At 42.0% G+C, this 17,500-nt stretch overlaps 1 protein-coding gene across 1 annotated transcript in view; it reads left to right on the top strand.

Annotated features, from left to right (window-relative positions):
* LOC122260528 (uncharacterized) overlaps positions 1 to 17,500 on the top strand; it is a 48,454-nt gene that overhangs the window by 22,746 nt on the left and 8,208 nt on the right. Inside the window, exons 2-11 of the mRNA XM_086531550.1 lie at positions 1,503 to 1,543; positions 5,880 to 5,950; positions 6,964 to 7,076; positions 8,118 to 11,228; positions 11,686 to 11,748; positions 12,849 to 12,985; positions 13,901 to 14,185; positions 14,318 to 14,401; positions 14,994 to 15,350; positions 16,798 to 16,884. Of these exons, the coding sequence (XP_086387676.1) occupies positions 1,534 to 1,543; positions 5,880 to 5,950; positions 6,964 to 7,076; positions 8,118 to 11,228; positions 11,686 to 11,748; positions 12,849 to 12,985; positions 13,901 to 14,185; positions 14,318 to 14,401; positions 14,994 to 15,350; positions 16,798 to 16,884 (4,318 nt within the window). The 5' untranslated portion in view covers positions 1,503 to 1,533. The remainder of the gene's footprint in view (positions 1 to 1,502; positions 1,544 to 5,879; positions 5,951 to 6,963; positions 7,077 to 8,117; positions 11,229 to 11,685; positions 11,749 to 12,848; positions 12,986 to 13,900; positions 14,186 to 14,317; positions 14,402 to 14,993; positions 15,351 to 16,797; positions 16,885 to 17,500) is intronic.

Genomic DNA, 17,500 nt, shown 5'->3' with positions numbered 1-17,500 from the left:
CTCGAGTTGCTCACCTCACGTGTCCCGCCAACACGGCATCAAGAGCCCCATTGTGTGCCTCAGCGCGACCGGCCACTCCACCGCCCGGGGTATATTTAGATCAGCTTTCTTTTTATAGCATTCGTAATTCAAGAGCTTCACGCAGGCGCTCCGAGAATTTTACGAGTCGGGAACAAGGAGGTAAGCTTGTTTCCCTTCGCATTTTTTTTTGTGTTGTCCTTATACTCGGCGATCTTATCTGTGGCCGCGAATCCCGTTTAGTGGAATCGGAATACTTGTGGTAATATTCGGCGATTCGATTGAGTGATTTAAAAGCGATTTTGGCCCTTTCGGCGATGCTCATTTTTTTTTTTTTTTAGATGTTCTTCCTCCTCTGGAATCGTCAGTGGGTTACGCGTTTACGGTGTTAGGTTCTAGGGGTGGGAGGAAGCAGGGGGCTACCCAAGAGCAGGGAGGGAGTGGGGGCTACCCAAGAGCAGGGAGGGAGTGGGGGCTACCCAAGAGCAGTGAGGTTGGAAGGGGGAGGGGGAGGGGGGGCTACCCAAGAGGCTCAACGAGGCTGTTTAAAGAGCTTGATGAAGGTGCTAGATTATGTTTCTGGAGATGGGTATCGGGCCGCCACGCCGAAGGGGAAGAAAATAGCCTTAGTCACTCGGATGACGTCACGAGACCTGCATTAGATCATTGCTTGCTCTCCAACCAAACCAGCGACTGACATCATTCCACGAATTCTTGCGGTTTTATTGCAATTTTATTTCACTTCTTGATCCGTGATTATGTATTTATTTCTCTGATTATTTATGCTTTGCTGTTAAGGGTATCTGCTTTCTTGGAGCTTTAAGTATCACTGGTTGGTATTTTTGGTCCACAAAGGACTAGGAAATAACTATGTGTAGATGTTTAAACTATGGCACACACACTGGCACGGGAGAGAGAGAGAGAGAGAGAGAGAGAGAGAGAGAGAGAGAGAGAGAGAGAGAGAGAGAGAGAGAGAGAGAGAGAGAGAGAGAGGGAGGGAGGGAGGTGTGTGTATGTGTGTTTATTTGTGTATGTGTGTGTATGTGTGTTTGTTTGTGTATGTGTGTGTGTGTGTTTCTTTGTTATGTATGTATGTAGGTATGTATGTATATATGTATATATGTATATATGTATGTATATTTGCATTTTTGTATATATGTATATATGTATATACGCATAATCGCATGCACACACGCAATCACACACACATACATATATGTATGCGTGTGTGTGTATGTATATATAGTACACTCCAAGTGTTGCATGATGTCCTAGATTATTACTAATGACTTTTGTTCATGGCGAACAACCCAGCCCTTTCGGCTCTGATTTCCCAGCCACTCATTGTTTTTTAAAGTGCTCAGATGTCTCGTCCAGATTATGCCGCTTGTCATTCATATTTTAGCAGTCGACAAGAAGGCATATTTGGACATCGCTTTGAATTTTAGATTTTCGACTAATCCTTTTTTTTTTGTCTCCTACAGGCGGCAGCAGAACGAGTTAAAGGGAGGGAACATGAATGCCGGTAAGTAGGCAGGTTTTTGTCGTTTTTCTTCGCTAATGATCATTGCATTTCGTTATCTGTTGTTATCTGGAAGTGACGTCGTTCGCTTAAGTGTAGCTACTTGGTTGGGGTTATTTAGTTTCCGTGGTGTTTTCACTGGTTGGATTCAAAAACTTTTATTTTTATTCTTAGCATCATCATCTTCACTATCGTCATCTTCGTCATCGTCATCATCATCATCATCATCATCATCCCCATCATCACCATCATCACCATCATCATCATCATCATCATCATCATCATCACTACCACCACTAATAAAGCAATAGATTCCCAATTTCCTTCGGTGTCGAACGAACGCTTGCGGACAAACCTAATATAGAACTTTCCTGATAAGAGAGATATGTTGTCCCTATTCCCTCCCCCTACCCCCCCTACTTCTTCCCTCCTTACCCCCCTATTTCTCCTCCCCCCTCCATCCCCACCTTCCTTCCTGACCGTCCTTCGTCTCGCAAAAAAAGAAAAGAAAAGAAAAAAAATACAAGAATAAAAATAAAGATGAAAATAAAACGAGTCAAGCCATCAAGGTGATCTTATCTCGGGGACAGTTACGAACCGTTAAGCTGAGAGCTATTGTATTTTTTTTCGCGCCAATTTAAGAATAGTTGGAAATATTTAACGAAGAATACTTGTCCATTGAGATAAAGATAAAGTTTGCTTAATTATCGAACGCTGACTGGCCAAGGTGTTTGAAAGAATGTCGAAATAATTTCCCGCTTATTTTGGCCGTTGGTCTGATTAGCGAAACGGTTATAAATTCAAATTTTTGAATTCTCATTTGAAGAAGTTACCGACACTTATTTTCTCCTCGTTCATTTTATCAGTAAAACTCGCTTTGTTCATTAGCTGATGTTGAGGAAATCGAACAAGTCATTTGTAAAACAAGGTTATTAATTAGAGAGAAAGTTGTTTGTTTTGGAAGTGACTTTTCCTGTTTTTTTTTTATTCTCTGCTTTATATCTTCTATCTTTCTTTTTTATCTGTATTTCTTTATATATCTTTTCACTTCGTCTCTTTGTTTATTTTTTCATCTTATTTTTTTTCTATTTGTCAATTTATGTATTTCTCTTTTTCCTTTCTCTTCGTAACTTTTTCATTTTCGTTTTCTTTTTTCTACATTTTTCTTTCGTCTTCTTTTTCTGTTCTTCCATTTTTATTTATTTTTTTTCAAACTGCGATTTCTCATTTTTTCAATTATCCATCTTTTACGATTTTTCCATTGTCAGCCTTTTAAAATTCTCCATTTTCTTTCTGTTTTCCTTCATCATATTTTATCTTTCCGTCTTCCTTCTATCCATTCGTATTTCTGTGAATTATTAATTCATTTATCTATTTCGTATCTTTATTTTCCTTTGTATTTATCTTTCTCTCATATTTATTTATTTATCTTAGTTCTCCCTCATTCTATATCTTCCCATATTCTTATCCAAAGCATTCGATCTTTTCTTATATTTTCTCAATTTCTCCCAAAATGTATTTTTTCTCCATTCCTATTCTCTCTTTATCTTTGTCTGTCGCTTATTTTATCTTTTAATTCCCCCATTTCCTTTGTTTTCTTTCTATTGTCATCTTCCATGGCTTCCTTGATTAATTTTGCAACAATTTGTTTATATTATTATTATTGTCATTATTGTTGTTGTTATTATTTTTATGATGATATTAATGATGACAATAGTTGCAATGCTAATAATGATGATAATAGTTATTATTGTTATCGTTATTGTTATCATTATCAATTTTGATATTATTATCATTACCATTACCATTACCATTATAATAATAAGGATAATGGTAATGACCACAACAACAACGTCACCATTAATAAAAAACGAGAATGATAGAAATAATTATAGTAATTTTGAAGATATATGAAAAGAATTATCATGATGATTGTGATCGTAAAAAGGATGGTGATAATGATAACAAGAATAATAATGCTGATTAAGAATGATTAAGAATGATAAAAAAGTAATCAAAATAATCATCGTGATAATTCTGATTGTAAAAAAAGGAGAATGATAATCATAACAACGTCAATAATGATATAAAAAAACGACATGAGCCCCAAAGTAAACGATAATTACAATGATCTTAACAACACGTAATAGGCTTTAGTAATAAGTAGCCAAAGACTCCTCTCGACTGAGTGACAAGATGAACACAGACTGACATAATCCCTTGCTATGCGCCTACACTATACAGTCTCGGTAGTACCAGCTGAGGCGCGAGGAGTTGGTGTAAACACGCCCCCACACATGCCATCTGGCACCGCACCACCTGACTGAGGCGGGGCAATAGAGGGTAGTTTCGCAGCTGGCAAAAAGAGGGGGGAAACTCTTGGCATAGGTGGCAGTTGCCATATTTGGGATAGCTTGATATCTAAAGGCAATTGTTATTGTTGAAGGTGATGATGTATTGCATTTTTTTTTTTTTTTTTTTTTTGGGGGGGGGTATTTTATTACTTAAAGAACAAGGAGAGGAATGTGAGTAGCTAGCGTTGCGGTCTCCTGAAGTTAAAAGATAACGTGCGTGAGTTGCCATAACAGGTGTCATAAATTAAACTTTTTATATACCTGATTCTTTCGAAGAGAGAGAGAAAAAAAATATATATATAAGAATTTGCTTGCGCTTTTAGTATAGCCTCTATCGTCCACATAGAAATAACACGAAAACCTATAGCAAAACCAAAGCGCAGATCATCACTGACATAGGACAGAAGTGGGGGGAAGCGGAAGAAACGAGGGGAAGTGAGGGGGGGCAAGGCGAAGAATGACTATTGCCAGGAGGAAACGCCATACGAGGGGGACGTTGACAATTACCGGAGGAGTTGGCAGGGCGTGTGGGTCGGGGGCATCGGAAGTGAATATCTTTGCGGGTTCACTTCACGGTGCGGACTGCTCTTGACCTTGATTGAAGTGCTCTTAGAACTCGTAGGAAGAACTCTCACCTGTGACTTTGTCCCTCCTAGCTTGGTAGAAGGACCTGGTTGCGTTGCCTTCGGAAAGTAGTCATAGCTGAACCTCGTTTAACGTCATCCCAATTAACGTCATTTCGTTTCATGGCGTAAAAGTAGAAGAAAAAAGAAAAAAAAAGTGGTATGTGAGGTTTTTTATAGGCTTGCTACCCTATTATCAAGTGAATTTATTTGTAACCGAAACATATTTCTGTCTGTTCGCGGACATTAACAAACAAATGGTTTTACTTAACGATTTTCAGGATCCTAACTGCTATTAAACGAGGTTCAAATAATTTACCAACGATAGTAAATCGCTCGTCATGAGATTATGATAACTATGATTAAACTGTGATTTGGATAGTAATAGATCGCCATTCAAAATAGCAGTTCGCCATTCAGATGCTACCTTTGCAGACTCAGATTGGCTAATCATGGCCAGCAGAAGACGTATTTTTTGTCTCATGCTTATAGAAAAAAAAAAAAAATACACACAAATATATCATATATAAATGTGTTTGTTTTAAATAATTTCACGCCGATTCCTTCCTTACCTTAGATCTACTATTGATACAATTTCAAAGAAGTGTTTATTAGTGTCGTAATTCGTCATGCAAAATTAAGACTGGTCCCCTACATACAGAAAGACGGAATTCAACAGGGTAGATCTTTGTCATTTAATTAAAACAATGTATGTTGGTGATGTTGATCAGTTATAGGTCGTCCAGTTTAATGTACATAATATGCCAAATGTATTGAAAGCGGTAGACCGATAAAAAATAAATAAATAAATAAAAATAAAATAAATAAATAAATAAATATATATATATAAATATAAATATATATATATATATATATATATATATATATATCAAAGACGGAAAACCGATGAAAAAATCTTGGCGTGTGTCAGAGAGCCTAGTCAGGACATTACCACTGCTTCTTACATGTACTTGAGGAAGTTATGAATCGAGTTATTAGTAGATTCGCCAACGTGAGAATTTAAGACTTTGCCAACGTAACATAACATACAATTATTGCCGAGTTTTCTGTTTATGCAAATCCGGAGACGAGTAGCGAATGTTATTTTTTTTTATTTATTTTTTTTTTTTTTTTGGGGGGGGGGCACTTTTGGTTCCCATAATATTTTCCTTTCAAAATTCGTTACGGAAATCATGACGTCATGAACTCCATCATACCAACCCTCTCAGACACACACATTAAAAAAAAAAAAATCACCATAAAAGGAAATCCTCGTAATCCATCCTTCGACTGTTGAATACACTCACGTGTTGACCTCAGGTGACCCATCTTTCTCTCACTCTCTCTCTCTCTTGTCCTCAGGAGGCCCTCCACCACCACCACCGCCGCCGCCCATCCCTGGCATCACGCAGTCACAGCGTCTTCCCTCCGAGGTAAGTGGGTGGGTGGGGAGGAGGGGGAGGGGAGGGGGGGCTACTAAGTCTGTTTGTCTCTCTGGTTTTCTGTTTCTGTCTCTTTCTGTTTCTGTGTCTGTTTGTTTCTCTGTCTTTTCTCTCTGCTTCTCCATTTTTCTCGTTCTCTGTTTTCTTTCTCCCTCTCATCTCTCGCTCTGCTATTTCTCTGTCTATCTATCTATCTATCTATCTCTTAGTTATCATCTAACTTATATGTATGAATATTTGACTATATAGATGCGTTGCATACTTCCCTAGTCCCAAGACAAGTGATCCCTCCTTCCCCTCTCCCCTTCCCATTCTCTCCTTCCCCTCTTCCCCTCCCTCTCCCCACCCTTCTCTCCCTTTCCCCTTCCCGTTCTCTCCTCCTACCCTTCTCTCCCTCTCCCTCTCTCTTCCCCTCTCCCTCTCCCCTTCCCGTTCTCTCCTCCTACCCTTCTCTCCCTCTCCCTCTCTCTTCCCCTCTCCCTCTCTCTTCCCCTCTCCCTCTCCCCTTCCCGTTCTCTCCTCCCACCCTTCTCTCCCTCTCCCTCTCTCTTCCCCTCTCCCTCTCCCCCTCCTCCTCCTCCTCCTCCTCCTCCCCCCCTCCTCCTCTTCCTCCTCCTCCTCCTCCTCCTCCTCCTCCTCCTCCTCCTCCTCCTCCTCCTCCTCCTCCTCCTCCTCCTCATCCCTATATCCATCCCTTCCCTCCCTCTTCCTCCCCTCACCCGTCTCACCCTCCCCTCCCTCTCCCCCCACCCTTCCCACCTTTCCCACCCTCTCCCCCCACCCTCCATTTCCTTTCCCCCCACCCTTCCCTCCCTCTCCCCCACCCTCCATTTCCTTTCCCCCCACCCTCCCCTCCCTCTCCCCCCACCTTCCCCTCCCTCTGCCCCCACCCTCCCTCTCCCCCCACCCTCCAACCCTCCATATGCAATAAATGACCACACGACCTCCACCTCCTCCGCCACAACCGCGTTTTCAAGCCGCGTCTCTCACTTTCCCGCCCACAGATCCCCGTCCGCCCGCAGCCGATGACGCCGCCCGCAGCCCTCGCAGGCGCCATGATGAAGGAGAGGAAACCCTTCACCTACACCCCCGGGGGACTCGACCTCTCCGAGATCAAGTAGGTCCTTCGGGGGGGACGAGGGGAGGGGAGGGGAGGGGATGGGATGGGATGGGATGGATGAGGAGGGAGTGTGAGTGTGAGAGAGAAAGCGAAAGTGAAAGCAAAAGAGAGAGAGAGAGAAAACAACAAGAGAGAGAAAGAGAAAGAGAGGGAGAGAAAGAAAAAGAGGGATAGAGAAAGAAAAAGAAAAAGGAAGACAGAAAACTAAACGGAGAGAGAGAGAAAGAACAAAAGTGAGAGAAAGAGAGAGAAGGAGAATGGAAGAGAAAGAGAGAGAAGGAGAAAGGAAGAGAAAGAGAGAGAGAGAGGCGTTGGTTTTGCATTCCCTTGATTATATCAGCTATTTTCTGATACGGTTTGGAACACTTATATATACAAATCATATTTTCTTCATCTGAGTCACCATTATTGTAAAGATTGTAAATATTGCATCTGTTTGTCTGATTTTTTTGTTATATACTCTTCTTTTGCAACTCATTTTTTATGTATATATAACTTCTCTTTGAAATTGATTCATTTTATATTTTCGTTAAATATCATTATTCGAACGTTGATACAGTAAAATTTCCTTATATGGAAGACAGGCTAGATTAGTATTTGTGTAATTTGAAATGACGAATGGTATGAGCAATGCATTTTAGATAAGCGTGTCTTTCAGAAGGAAATTTTTCTGTTGTTTACCTCAATAGATCCAGGTCTGTAAGTACATGAATAAACGCCTCTGGAACATGTTAGAGAGGGCGTGATTGTCTGCATTGCTTAACATGGCGGATGGCTTCTTGTGAATGAATATACTATATAGCATTTAATGTGTCTTTTTTATATAGAACATAACGTAATAATAATAAAATAACAACAGCAACAGTCTTGATCCTGTCATTGTTGAATTAATGACACAAGCTTGGCCGGATGTTAAGTGTGTGGCACATGTGTAGCGATGGGAGTGGGCCCATCCGCCTTGCATAGACATGGCATAGTCTGTCCCTGCTGCCCCTCCTAACCCACATGTTTGGCACGAGTGTTGGACCCCGCCCACAGGTCCCCCAGGATGCAGCGCCGACTCTACAGGAATGCGCAGTCAGAGGGCGTGCGGCCGTCCCCTTTAGCCGCTCAACCCTCGCAAAATGCCACCCACGCCTCGTCGGGAGCACAGGCGTCAGCTCCTCTTGGAATGCCGGTCCAGGTTCTCCCTATGCCCGGTATGCATATGGGGCCACAACATCCACCGCAACCTCAGCCACAGCCCAAGGAACCTCCCAAGCCCAAGAAGAATGCTTGTGGTCCTCCGCCTCCTCCGCCGCCCTTCGTCGTGTCACCGAACTCCTCGTATACTCCCTCGGTCGCTTCTCCGCCCGTGGTCACTTCTCCCCCTGCGGACTTCTCCCCGGTGATGCCTCTGCCACAGCTGGCTAAGGAACCGGGTCCGTCCATACCTGCGGCTCCTCCTATGCCCCTTCAAGTGCCTACTGCCAGAAGAGGGTCGCTGATTATTTCCTCGCCACCTTCTTCACCACTTGTCAGCAGTGGCTCCAGCGACTTATCGTCGCCGCCGCCTCCGCTGCCGCCACCTCAGCCTGTGAAAGTGCCCGTCACTCCACCAATTATGCCGGCGCCTCTTGAACCTCCTTCGGCTCCTCCACCACAAGCGAAGCCAGTAATCCAGCCTCCACAAATGTCTGCTCCACCACCCAAAGAGGAATCTCCAGAAGAAGTTTTTTCAGATGAAGAAGAACTTAGCTCTCCTGAGGAAGAAGAGGTTCCCGATTATAACAATGACATGCCAGATTTTGGCAGACGTGCCTCATTAGTGGAACCAGTACTTCCAAGGCCTCTTGCATCAGTAGAACCACCAATAACACAATCTGTAAAAGAACCATCTCCAGTGCCACAGAGTCCCATGGAAGAACCATCTCCTATGCCACTAAGTCCAGTCAACGAGTCCTTTACTCCATACTCTCCCATCATGGAACCATTTTCTCCACCACAGACACCTCTTAAGGAGCCATCCCCCCTTCGACAGACTTTGATAAAGGAACCATCGCCTCTGCCCCAAATGCCCATCAAGGAGCCATCACCATTGCGTCAAGCCCCTATGAAGGAGCCGTCGCCACAGCCACCAGTCTCTATGAAGGAGCCATCACCACTGCGCCAAACCTTTATGAAGGAGCCATCGCCACTGTGCCAAGTGCCTATGAAGGAGCCATCGCCTCTGCGCCAGTATTCTGTGAAAGAAGCTTCACCTTTCTCCCAGGTTCCTATGAAGGAGCCATCGCCTCTCCGTCAAGTGTCCATGAAGGAACCGTCACCTTTCAAAGAAATGTCTCCTATGCCACAAACCCCGATCAGAGAACCGTCTCCGATGGCCTACACTCCCATTAAAGAAACGACACCACAAAGGATGATGTTCGTCAATGAAAAGGAGAAAACGCCAGATCTCCCGAAGCCGACAACTGCTCGACGAAATTCAGTCGCCGATTCCTTGGCACAACTAATTGATGAGCCGACAGTAATCTTTGCTCCACCATCTGTTAAACAGATGCCTGTCAAAGAGCCAACTCCAGTAAGACAGATCGTCCGAGAACCCACACCAGTAAGGCAGGCTACTCTTCAACAACCTGTGATCGAACCTGCTCCTCCCATCAAAGTAGAAGCCAAACAACCTGTAGTAAAGCCAGCAGCACAGCCCCCGGCGGCAGTCAGTCAGGCCCCTGTGACGCTGCCTTCACCTATCAAGAATGCTCCTACAGTTCAAGGAAGTCCAAAGAGACAATCATTTATGCCAGAACCAATGCAGATTAATTACATCCCCATTGAGAAGAGCCCAGTAGTTAATCAGTCATTGACAACTCAACCCACTGCCAAACCAGTGCCCGCCACCGTAAACAAACAGCCTGTGGCAAAATCAATGCCTGTGCGTATGCCCTCTCCTCCCCCTGGACCAGTGGCCACTCCAGCTTCTCCAAGCACAGCAGCTCCACGATTAGTGCGCCAGTCCTCACTTCCCTCGAAACCTTCCCCAGCTCAGGTCACAACTCCAAATGCTCAAAAAGGATCTGTTAATGTCCCTCCCGTCTCGAGTGATGAGGAGAATGCTGCTGCAGCTGTGCCTGATGCAATTGAAAGAGGAGATTCCCGGTTGAGTCCTACCACAGGGTTGCACAGAGCTCCCCTTCCTTGGATGTGTGGAAGGCCCAGAGAAGCCTCTCCACCCCCATTGTTCGTTGCACAGGCCCAACAAACCCAGAACAGATTACATCAAAGTCGCATAATGAGGCAGCGCTCAGTAGGCCCAGAGCCTTCCCCAACACAACCGCATGCTCAAGTGACTGTAACTTCTCCTCCAGAGGTCCTTCAACACCCAGGATTCCATAGACAGCGTTCCTTGCCTCCCCCTCAACGGCCACAGCAGCAATATCCACAGCCATTGCCACAGCCATTGCCACAGCCATTGCCACAGATGCCACAACAGATACCGCAACAGATGCCGCAACAGATACCGCAACAGATGCCACGACAGATGCCGCAACAGATGCCGCAACAGATACCGCAACAGATGCCACGACAGATGCCACAGCAACAAGCACAGACGCAACCGATAAGAATACAGCCGACTCGGACGCAAGCACAGCCCCAACAGCCACAAGTGCGAGATATCCCCATCAAGGTCCAGACACCACATCAGCCCCAGCACCGGCCGAAGGAGCGCATCATTCCCATTACCATCGAGAGGGATTCCCCGCCGAGAAACGCAGCCCCAGCATCCATACCAATCAAGACACCTCCGACAGCACAAGAACGTATCATTCCTGTCCATTTCGCGGGGACGCCCAACTCTGCACCAAAGCCCAACTTCCAGCAGCCCAAGGCTCAAATCCGGCCAAATATGCAACAGCAACAGCCAATGCAACCACAGCAGCCACAGCAACAGCCAATGCAACCCCAGCAAATGCAACAACCACAGAATTGGGCAAACTCCCCGGGGGCGGCCTTCTCCCCTCCACAATTCCCTTCGACACCTCTGAGTGGGAATCAGAGTGGTGCTTTCACCCCATACAATTCCCCAGCAGGATTGTACTCGAACAACAATGCCCTTGATGCACTACACCAGATGCAGCAGAGCTTAGAGCAGCTGAACTCGGGTCTGCAGAAGTAAGTTGTTCCAAGGCGACTCCCCACTCCCGTAGTGCGACAGGATACCCTGATGTAGACATCCCGCAGCCCTTGTCCCATCTCACAGCCTTTTGTTCCTAACAACCCCGATGATATAAGCTATTTTCATAGCATTTATATTGTAATCATAGTAACGCAGGTCAGTAACTAGGACGGGTCAAATACAGTGCTTAGAATAGCCAATTAGAATATTTGATATCGAGACGATCAAATACATTAGTTTGTCTTATAAAGTGTTGCATTCAGGATGGCGAGATTCATGTGTGATATATCTTTGCCTATAACAAAAATAGTGCAATTTAGATATGATGCAGATAACCAAACATTTTTTGTAATACTTTTTTTGCGTAGACACTAACAACATAGATATTCACACTCGATTCACAACTTCAAAACACTTAGATCTTAATTAACATACTTCTGTACCTTTTTGCAGTGCGTTCCCAAGATTCATTCAGAAAAAAATGTCGGACTCAATAACATCTCGGAAACAACCTAGGTACAGTAGAATGGAGATGGCAAGCACACATCTAGGTTGTCTTGCCTCCCCATCATGTACATCGCTGTGGAGAAGAATGCTCCACTGTGTGCCTAATTACTTTGAAGGAACTGACATCATCATTGATAACGAACCACGAGATAAAACGTGTGGAAACGTAATTGCAGTGTTCACGAGATGGAATGTGTGAAAGCGTAACTGCAGAGGATTTTTGTACATGATGTCAGTTCTCGAGTTTTATAGTTTCCTGTAAAGTGTAAAGTGCGCTTCCCTTATGATGTGCCAGCCTCTTATTAGAACTAACATTGCGTTATCTTTACCCATGTTTATACTGCATAAATGTATAAGTATATTTAAGTCGTAATTTAAGGTAAATTTCAGTACCTTCAGTATTTGATTTTTACAATCTTAGATTCCTAGCTTTATTTTTTGTAGGAATTTATTTACAGTTGTTCGTTATGACGTATGTTTTTTTTTCTCATGTATTACCTTGTATACCTGTTGTAATAAACTAACTCTTGTTTTGTGTTCTTGTGTTGTCTTTGTTGAAGAACCTACTGCTTGTTTTGTATGTTCTTTGATTCCTTTTGCTTCTGCATTTTGTCGTCGTATTCCTTTTTGGTTGTATGTGTTTTTTTTCCCAGTGATTTTTCTCTCCATATTTTTGTTCGTATGGGTGGATTTTTTGTGTACTGTTTTAATGTTCTTATGAATTTTATCCCTGTGCTAATACTATATTTTGTAATCATTTTCATTTAAATTTCAATACTAGGTACTGAAACTACATTCTTACATATTACAAAATTGAGAAGTATTGTTCATTTCACTTTTGGATTATGTTTTTTACAGGTTAATGTATATGGTGCAAACAAAAAAAGTCCAAAACTGGCAATATTCCATTGTTAAAACAACAAAGCAATTTAATTTATGGAAAATCATCAGCCATACCATAAGACAATTATGCTGAGAAGCTTTCCATACCGAATGCCAAGGTCCTTTCATAAGAATTGATGTTTAGGTCTTATGAAAGCCTTCCCTTCAAGCCTACACCCAGGCTATTGAGAAAATGACATTCTAACACCAGTCACGGCCATTTCCAGCTCGCAGTACCGGCCTCAGCAAAATGGCAACGGCATGGCAGGAGCCCCTGGAGATGCCAACGGGGCAGACTTCGCCCCTGTGCAATCTCGATCCTTCAGAGTCCTGCAGAACGTGCTCGGCCATCAGGATACAGCAGGTGAGGATTGAGGATTTTGTTCTGTGAGGAAGCAGATGTTATGGCAAGAGGGGATTGATTCATTCCCGTCATTGTCGTGGTTGTTTAGTCAATCATTAAGATCCTGTACTGGATGTATCTTTGGGAATTATATTCAGTGTTTGGGTCTGTATCTTTTTGTGAATATCAATGGCACAGCTTATATTATGTGTAGAATATGCTCGAAAAAGAGACAAAAGATCATTAATTTGCCAATTTAAACAAAACAGGAAGGTAAAGCTACTGATATTAGAATTCGGAAATGTTCAATGGCTTATGTCATTCGTTGAACAAAATGTGTACTGAACAAATTCATTTTGATTTGTAGGTATTTATATTAAGTTCATATAACAGAGATCTGTGTGATTGTGTGAGTGCAGACATGTGTGCGTGCGTGCGTGTGTGCGACACTGTGCATACGTGCGTGTGTGCGACACTGTGCATACGTGCGTGTGTGCGTGTGTGCGTGTGTGTGTGTGTGTGTGTGTGTGTGTGTGTGTGTGTGTGTGTGTGTGTGTGTGTGTGTGTGTGTGTGTGTGTGTGTGTGTGTGTGTGTGTGTGTGTGTGTGTGCGTGCGTGTGTGTGTGTGTGTGTGTGTGTGTGTGTGCGCATAAGTGTGTATGTGCATAAGTGTATGTGTTTGTGTGTTGTTGTTTTTTGTGTGTGTATGTGTGTGCGTGCGTGCGTGCTTGCGTGCATGTGTGTATGTGTGTGCGTGTGCGTGCGTGTGTGTGCGTGTGTGTGTGTGTGTGTGTGTGTGCGTGCGTGCGTGCGTGCGTGTGCGTGTGTGTGTTTGTGTTTGTGTGTGTGTAAGATGGTTGAAAAGTGCAAACTTCATTACCAGGCAACAGTATCAGCCACACATGAATTTCTTTTTCTCAATGGTACACATTACAGACGGTCCATCCAATGGTGTTCCAATGAAAGTAGAGGTTCCCCTCGGAGCCCCAGGTCGAGGGCAGAATGGATCCCTATCCCAATCTCAGCCAAAAGGCCCAGGTTCAAATTTTAGAAGTGTAGTTAACAACAAAGGAGGAGTCATAGCCCAGCAGAATAGAGGCATCAGGATTGATACAGCTCAGCCATACAGTAGTGAGCCAAAAATCATACAGCAGAATAATCATGGACTGAAGTCCTCTGGCATTGGAACAAAAAACCTGCCTAATAGTTTCAAGAGTCAAGGTGAGATTAGAAGCTAAAAATATCCCCATAATGAACAATATTAAATGAATATATATCAAGTTTGTAAAATTCTTTTTTTTTAGTACAGCCTTCAACACAATTGGTTTTTAATAATCTTATCTGGTACTGCAGTGCAGGTAACTGCTAATAATGATGAGACCCGAAGCAGAGGGGGTCACTATGCCAACAGAAATGTCTGGGCTCCTCCAAAAAGTGGTATGCAATAAGTACAAAACTTTATGTTATGCACAACTTGGTGGTGGAAGTCTTGGAACTCTCCTACATGTCAGTGGGTCTTCCTGATTGGTGATGGTCTTGTTTGGCAGAAAAAGGTTTTGGTCTGTTGGTGTTGGGATGAAACACTTCTTGAAAAAGTGTGACTCTTACTTACAAAACTGTGTATTCTGTAGTACATTAAAGGCAGTGGATGTTTGGTGTTTTCTTTATGAAGTATCCTTTACAGATTTCTTTCTTTTTAGTTTTGATTTCTGTTCCTTGTTCTTTGCTCTTTTTATATTCTATATGTGTATTGTTGCACCAGTATTTTATTTGTTTATGTGATCTTTCCTGAAGAGTTCTTGTGTAGTTTGGTGGTAGTCACGTTTATTTTATTTTTGTTTTTTTCAGTTTCTTTTTCAGAAAATATGTGCAGCTTATGCAAGCTTTAAACACGTGTCATCTTAACATCTACTTTTATTATTTGAAGAAATATTCTGCAATGTGTTATGATTTTTTGTTTTCAGTTTCGCTTCATAATACTTTTTGCTTCATCTTCTTCTAACTCTGTCCTCCTCTAACAAACCCTCAGGTTCAGATGATGAAATCTCCAATTATATGCAAGCTCATGCCCCAGTGTATGATGGAGAGTTCCAACCTCCACCAAAACAATATAGGCCTAAGCCAAATCAGCAAAATACTGTTTATCAGTTAAATAAACAGCCTATAAAACAAAGCCAGGCACAGCCACAGCAGCAGTTCCAGCCACAGCAACAGCCCCAGCCTCAGCTGACTCAGCAGCATCGCACAAAGCTGCCACAACAGTACCAGCAGCCCATGCCTTATGAAATGAAGCAATTAAGTGAGTCGCAACCTAGCTATAGTCCGTCATCCTCGAAGTTTTTCCGAATGCTACAGACGATCACTGATACTTTGCCCGACGGAGCTGGTATGGGGCACAAAGTGACGTTTTCTTTGCTTGATGTACCATATTTGTGACAGCCTCCCTCCCTCTTTCTCCCCAGCCTCCTTTTTGCTGGTGTAGATCTTAGTGAAAAACATTCCTATGGAAATCCTGTGATATTTGTGTGTACATTTGTCCCTGTTGTTGCTACCACCCACCCTTTAAAGCTGTTGGAATGAGAGCTACCTGTCAACTGGCACATGAACCTGTGAATATATGCTTCATTAATTGCTACCATGGAAAAAAATATTAATGTGGAGGACCATATATGTATCTGTTAAAAAAAGGATACAATTTCATGATTATAACTGAAAATATGTATAGGAATATGAAATGAAAGAAAGACAATGGAAGAAATAGAAGATGAATTATGAAATTTGCAGAGTATCATTGAAAATTATGCTGGAGTGTTTTGAGAAATTTTAAGATTCTTTTTCTGTAGTCCAGGTTTCAGAATATGACAATAACTGGTTACGTAACACTGAAAACATTTGGTTTAGAGTATAGTTATCACATTTATATGTTTGATTTCTCAGAATGATAAATTTAGTGACTATTTTTATGAATGAACTTTCATCTTATTTGTAATAGCTCAGAGAACTGGAGTACTTAGACATGTAGACAGACATGTGATATTTATGCTTAGTTTGCTGTTAAAAAAAACAAAAAAACAATGAAAATAGTATTTCAATACTTTTTTCCATTGTAAGTGTTTTTGTGCAGAAATATACTTAAAGAGACTTTTTTTATTTGACACTAGGTAAAAGTACACATGATCTGTCTTTTATATCCTTAAACCCCATTGCATTTGTTGCATGTGTATCTAACTTAATGTTTCCTGGTGATCCATTTTAGAATAGAAATTCTCCTTTCCTAACAGCTATGTGGTTCCAAGACTGTAATATGTTGTCTTTATAACCAATGTAAATGCTAGGGAATTAACCTTTGATCAGAATAGATGAGTGAACTAGTTCTTAATGCTATGCAATAGTTTTTATGTATGTGGTAATCCTAGTACCTGTAATATGTTGCACCTATGAAGTTTAGATATTAGTTAAAACCATTAGATTATTATTGTGATTATTAGAATATCCATAGACTTACTTATACACTACTGTATTAGATTTTTTTAAATTATATGCATCTTGTTGCCCCCAATAATTAGATATGTGCCTGAAAGGATTTCAAAGGCAAAATTCTTTTATTTTGATGAGATTTTCTTTGTTGGTCCTTGTTTCAAACAGAGGCTGTCCACACTGACCTGATATATGTTATTATGTGCACAGAATGGTATGGTATTGGTGTACCCTTTAATCCAGCCCTCATCCCTGGTGGATTATCTGTTACTGAGACCAAACTTTGAAAGCTCAATTAGACCCTGATGTATGTCTTAACCTGATAACTGTAGCTTTCCCTTGTCCCACCTCCACAGAACCCCAGGGACCTGTTCATATCCCCAACATTAAACCACAGCAGAAGGTGCAGCAGTTCCAACAGCCTCAACAGTTCCAACAACCAGGCCAGTATAAGCGGTGTTACGTTTTAGCATTCAAATTGGACTGAATTGCTGGTTTGAGATACTCAGCAGTAATGATTTTGTTTAATATATTTTGTATTTCTTTATACCTACAAGTTTATTATGTAGGTTTTGCATCTAATGTATAGCAATATCTTTTTATACATGCATCACAATTGTAAATTTGGCCACATTTCTCTGATTTTTTTTCTTGATCAATAATACATAGGTATAGCTTATTTATATGAGCAGCTTTGTTTTATGTGTTAGATGAACATCTATGTATATCACTTCAAGTAGTACATAACCAAACAAAGAAATTGACAATATCAAAAGTAGATACAGAAAGAATGATGTGAATCCTGTGACTCATTTTCATGTGATTTTTTGGGGGGGAGAACCTGGTTATTTACAACTCATAGGAAGTTTATATTGATACACAAGTGATCTGACCAAGGGTTCTTTAAAGTGTGTCTTCTTCAAAGACATTAATGATGACAGTGCTAATGTATTTGAACAGCCTTAATACTGCACAGTGATAGGCATTACCTAACTGACCAGGAATAGTAGAATAGCACTTGTACCTAAGTTATAAACACTGACAGGTCAGAATCAGAAG

The sequence above is a fragment of the Penaeus japonicus genome, unplaced genomic scaffold (assembly GCF_977035675.1).
Source record: "Penaeus japonicus unplaced genomic scaffold, GWHDUDI00000001_assembly GWHDUDI00000036, whole genome shotgun sequence".
In the NCBI taxonomy this organism is placed as follows: domain Eukaryota; kingdom Metazoa; phylum Arthropoda; class Malacostraca; order Decapoda; family Penaeidae; genus Penaeus; species Penaeus japonicus.
The sequence above is the reverse complement of the archived record's forward strand: the minus strand, read 5'-3'. Positions and strand labels throughout refer to the sequence as shown.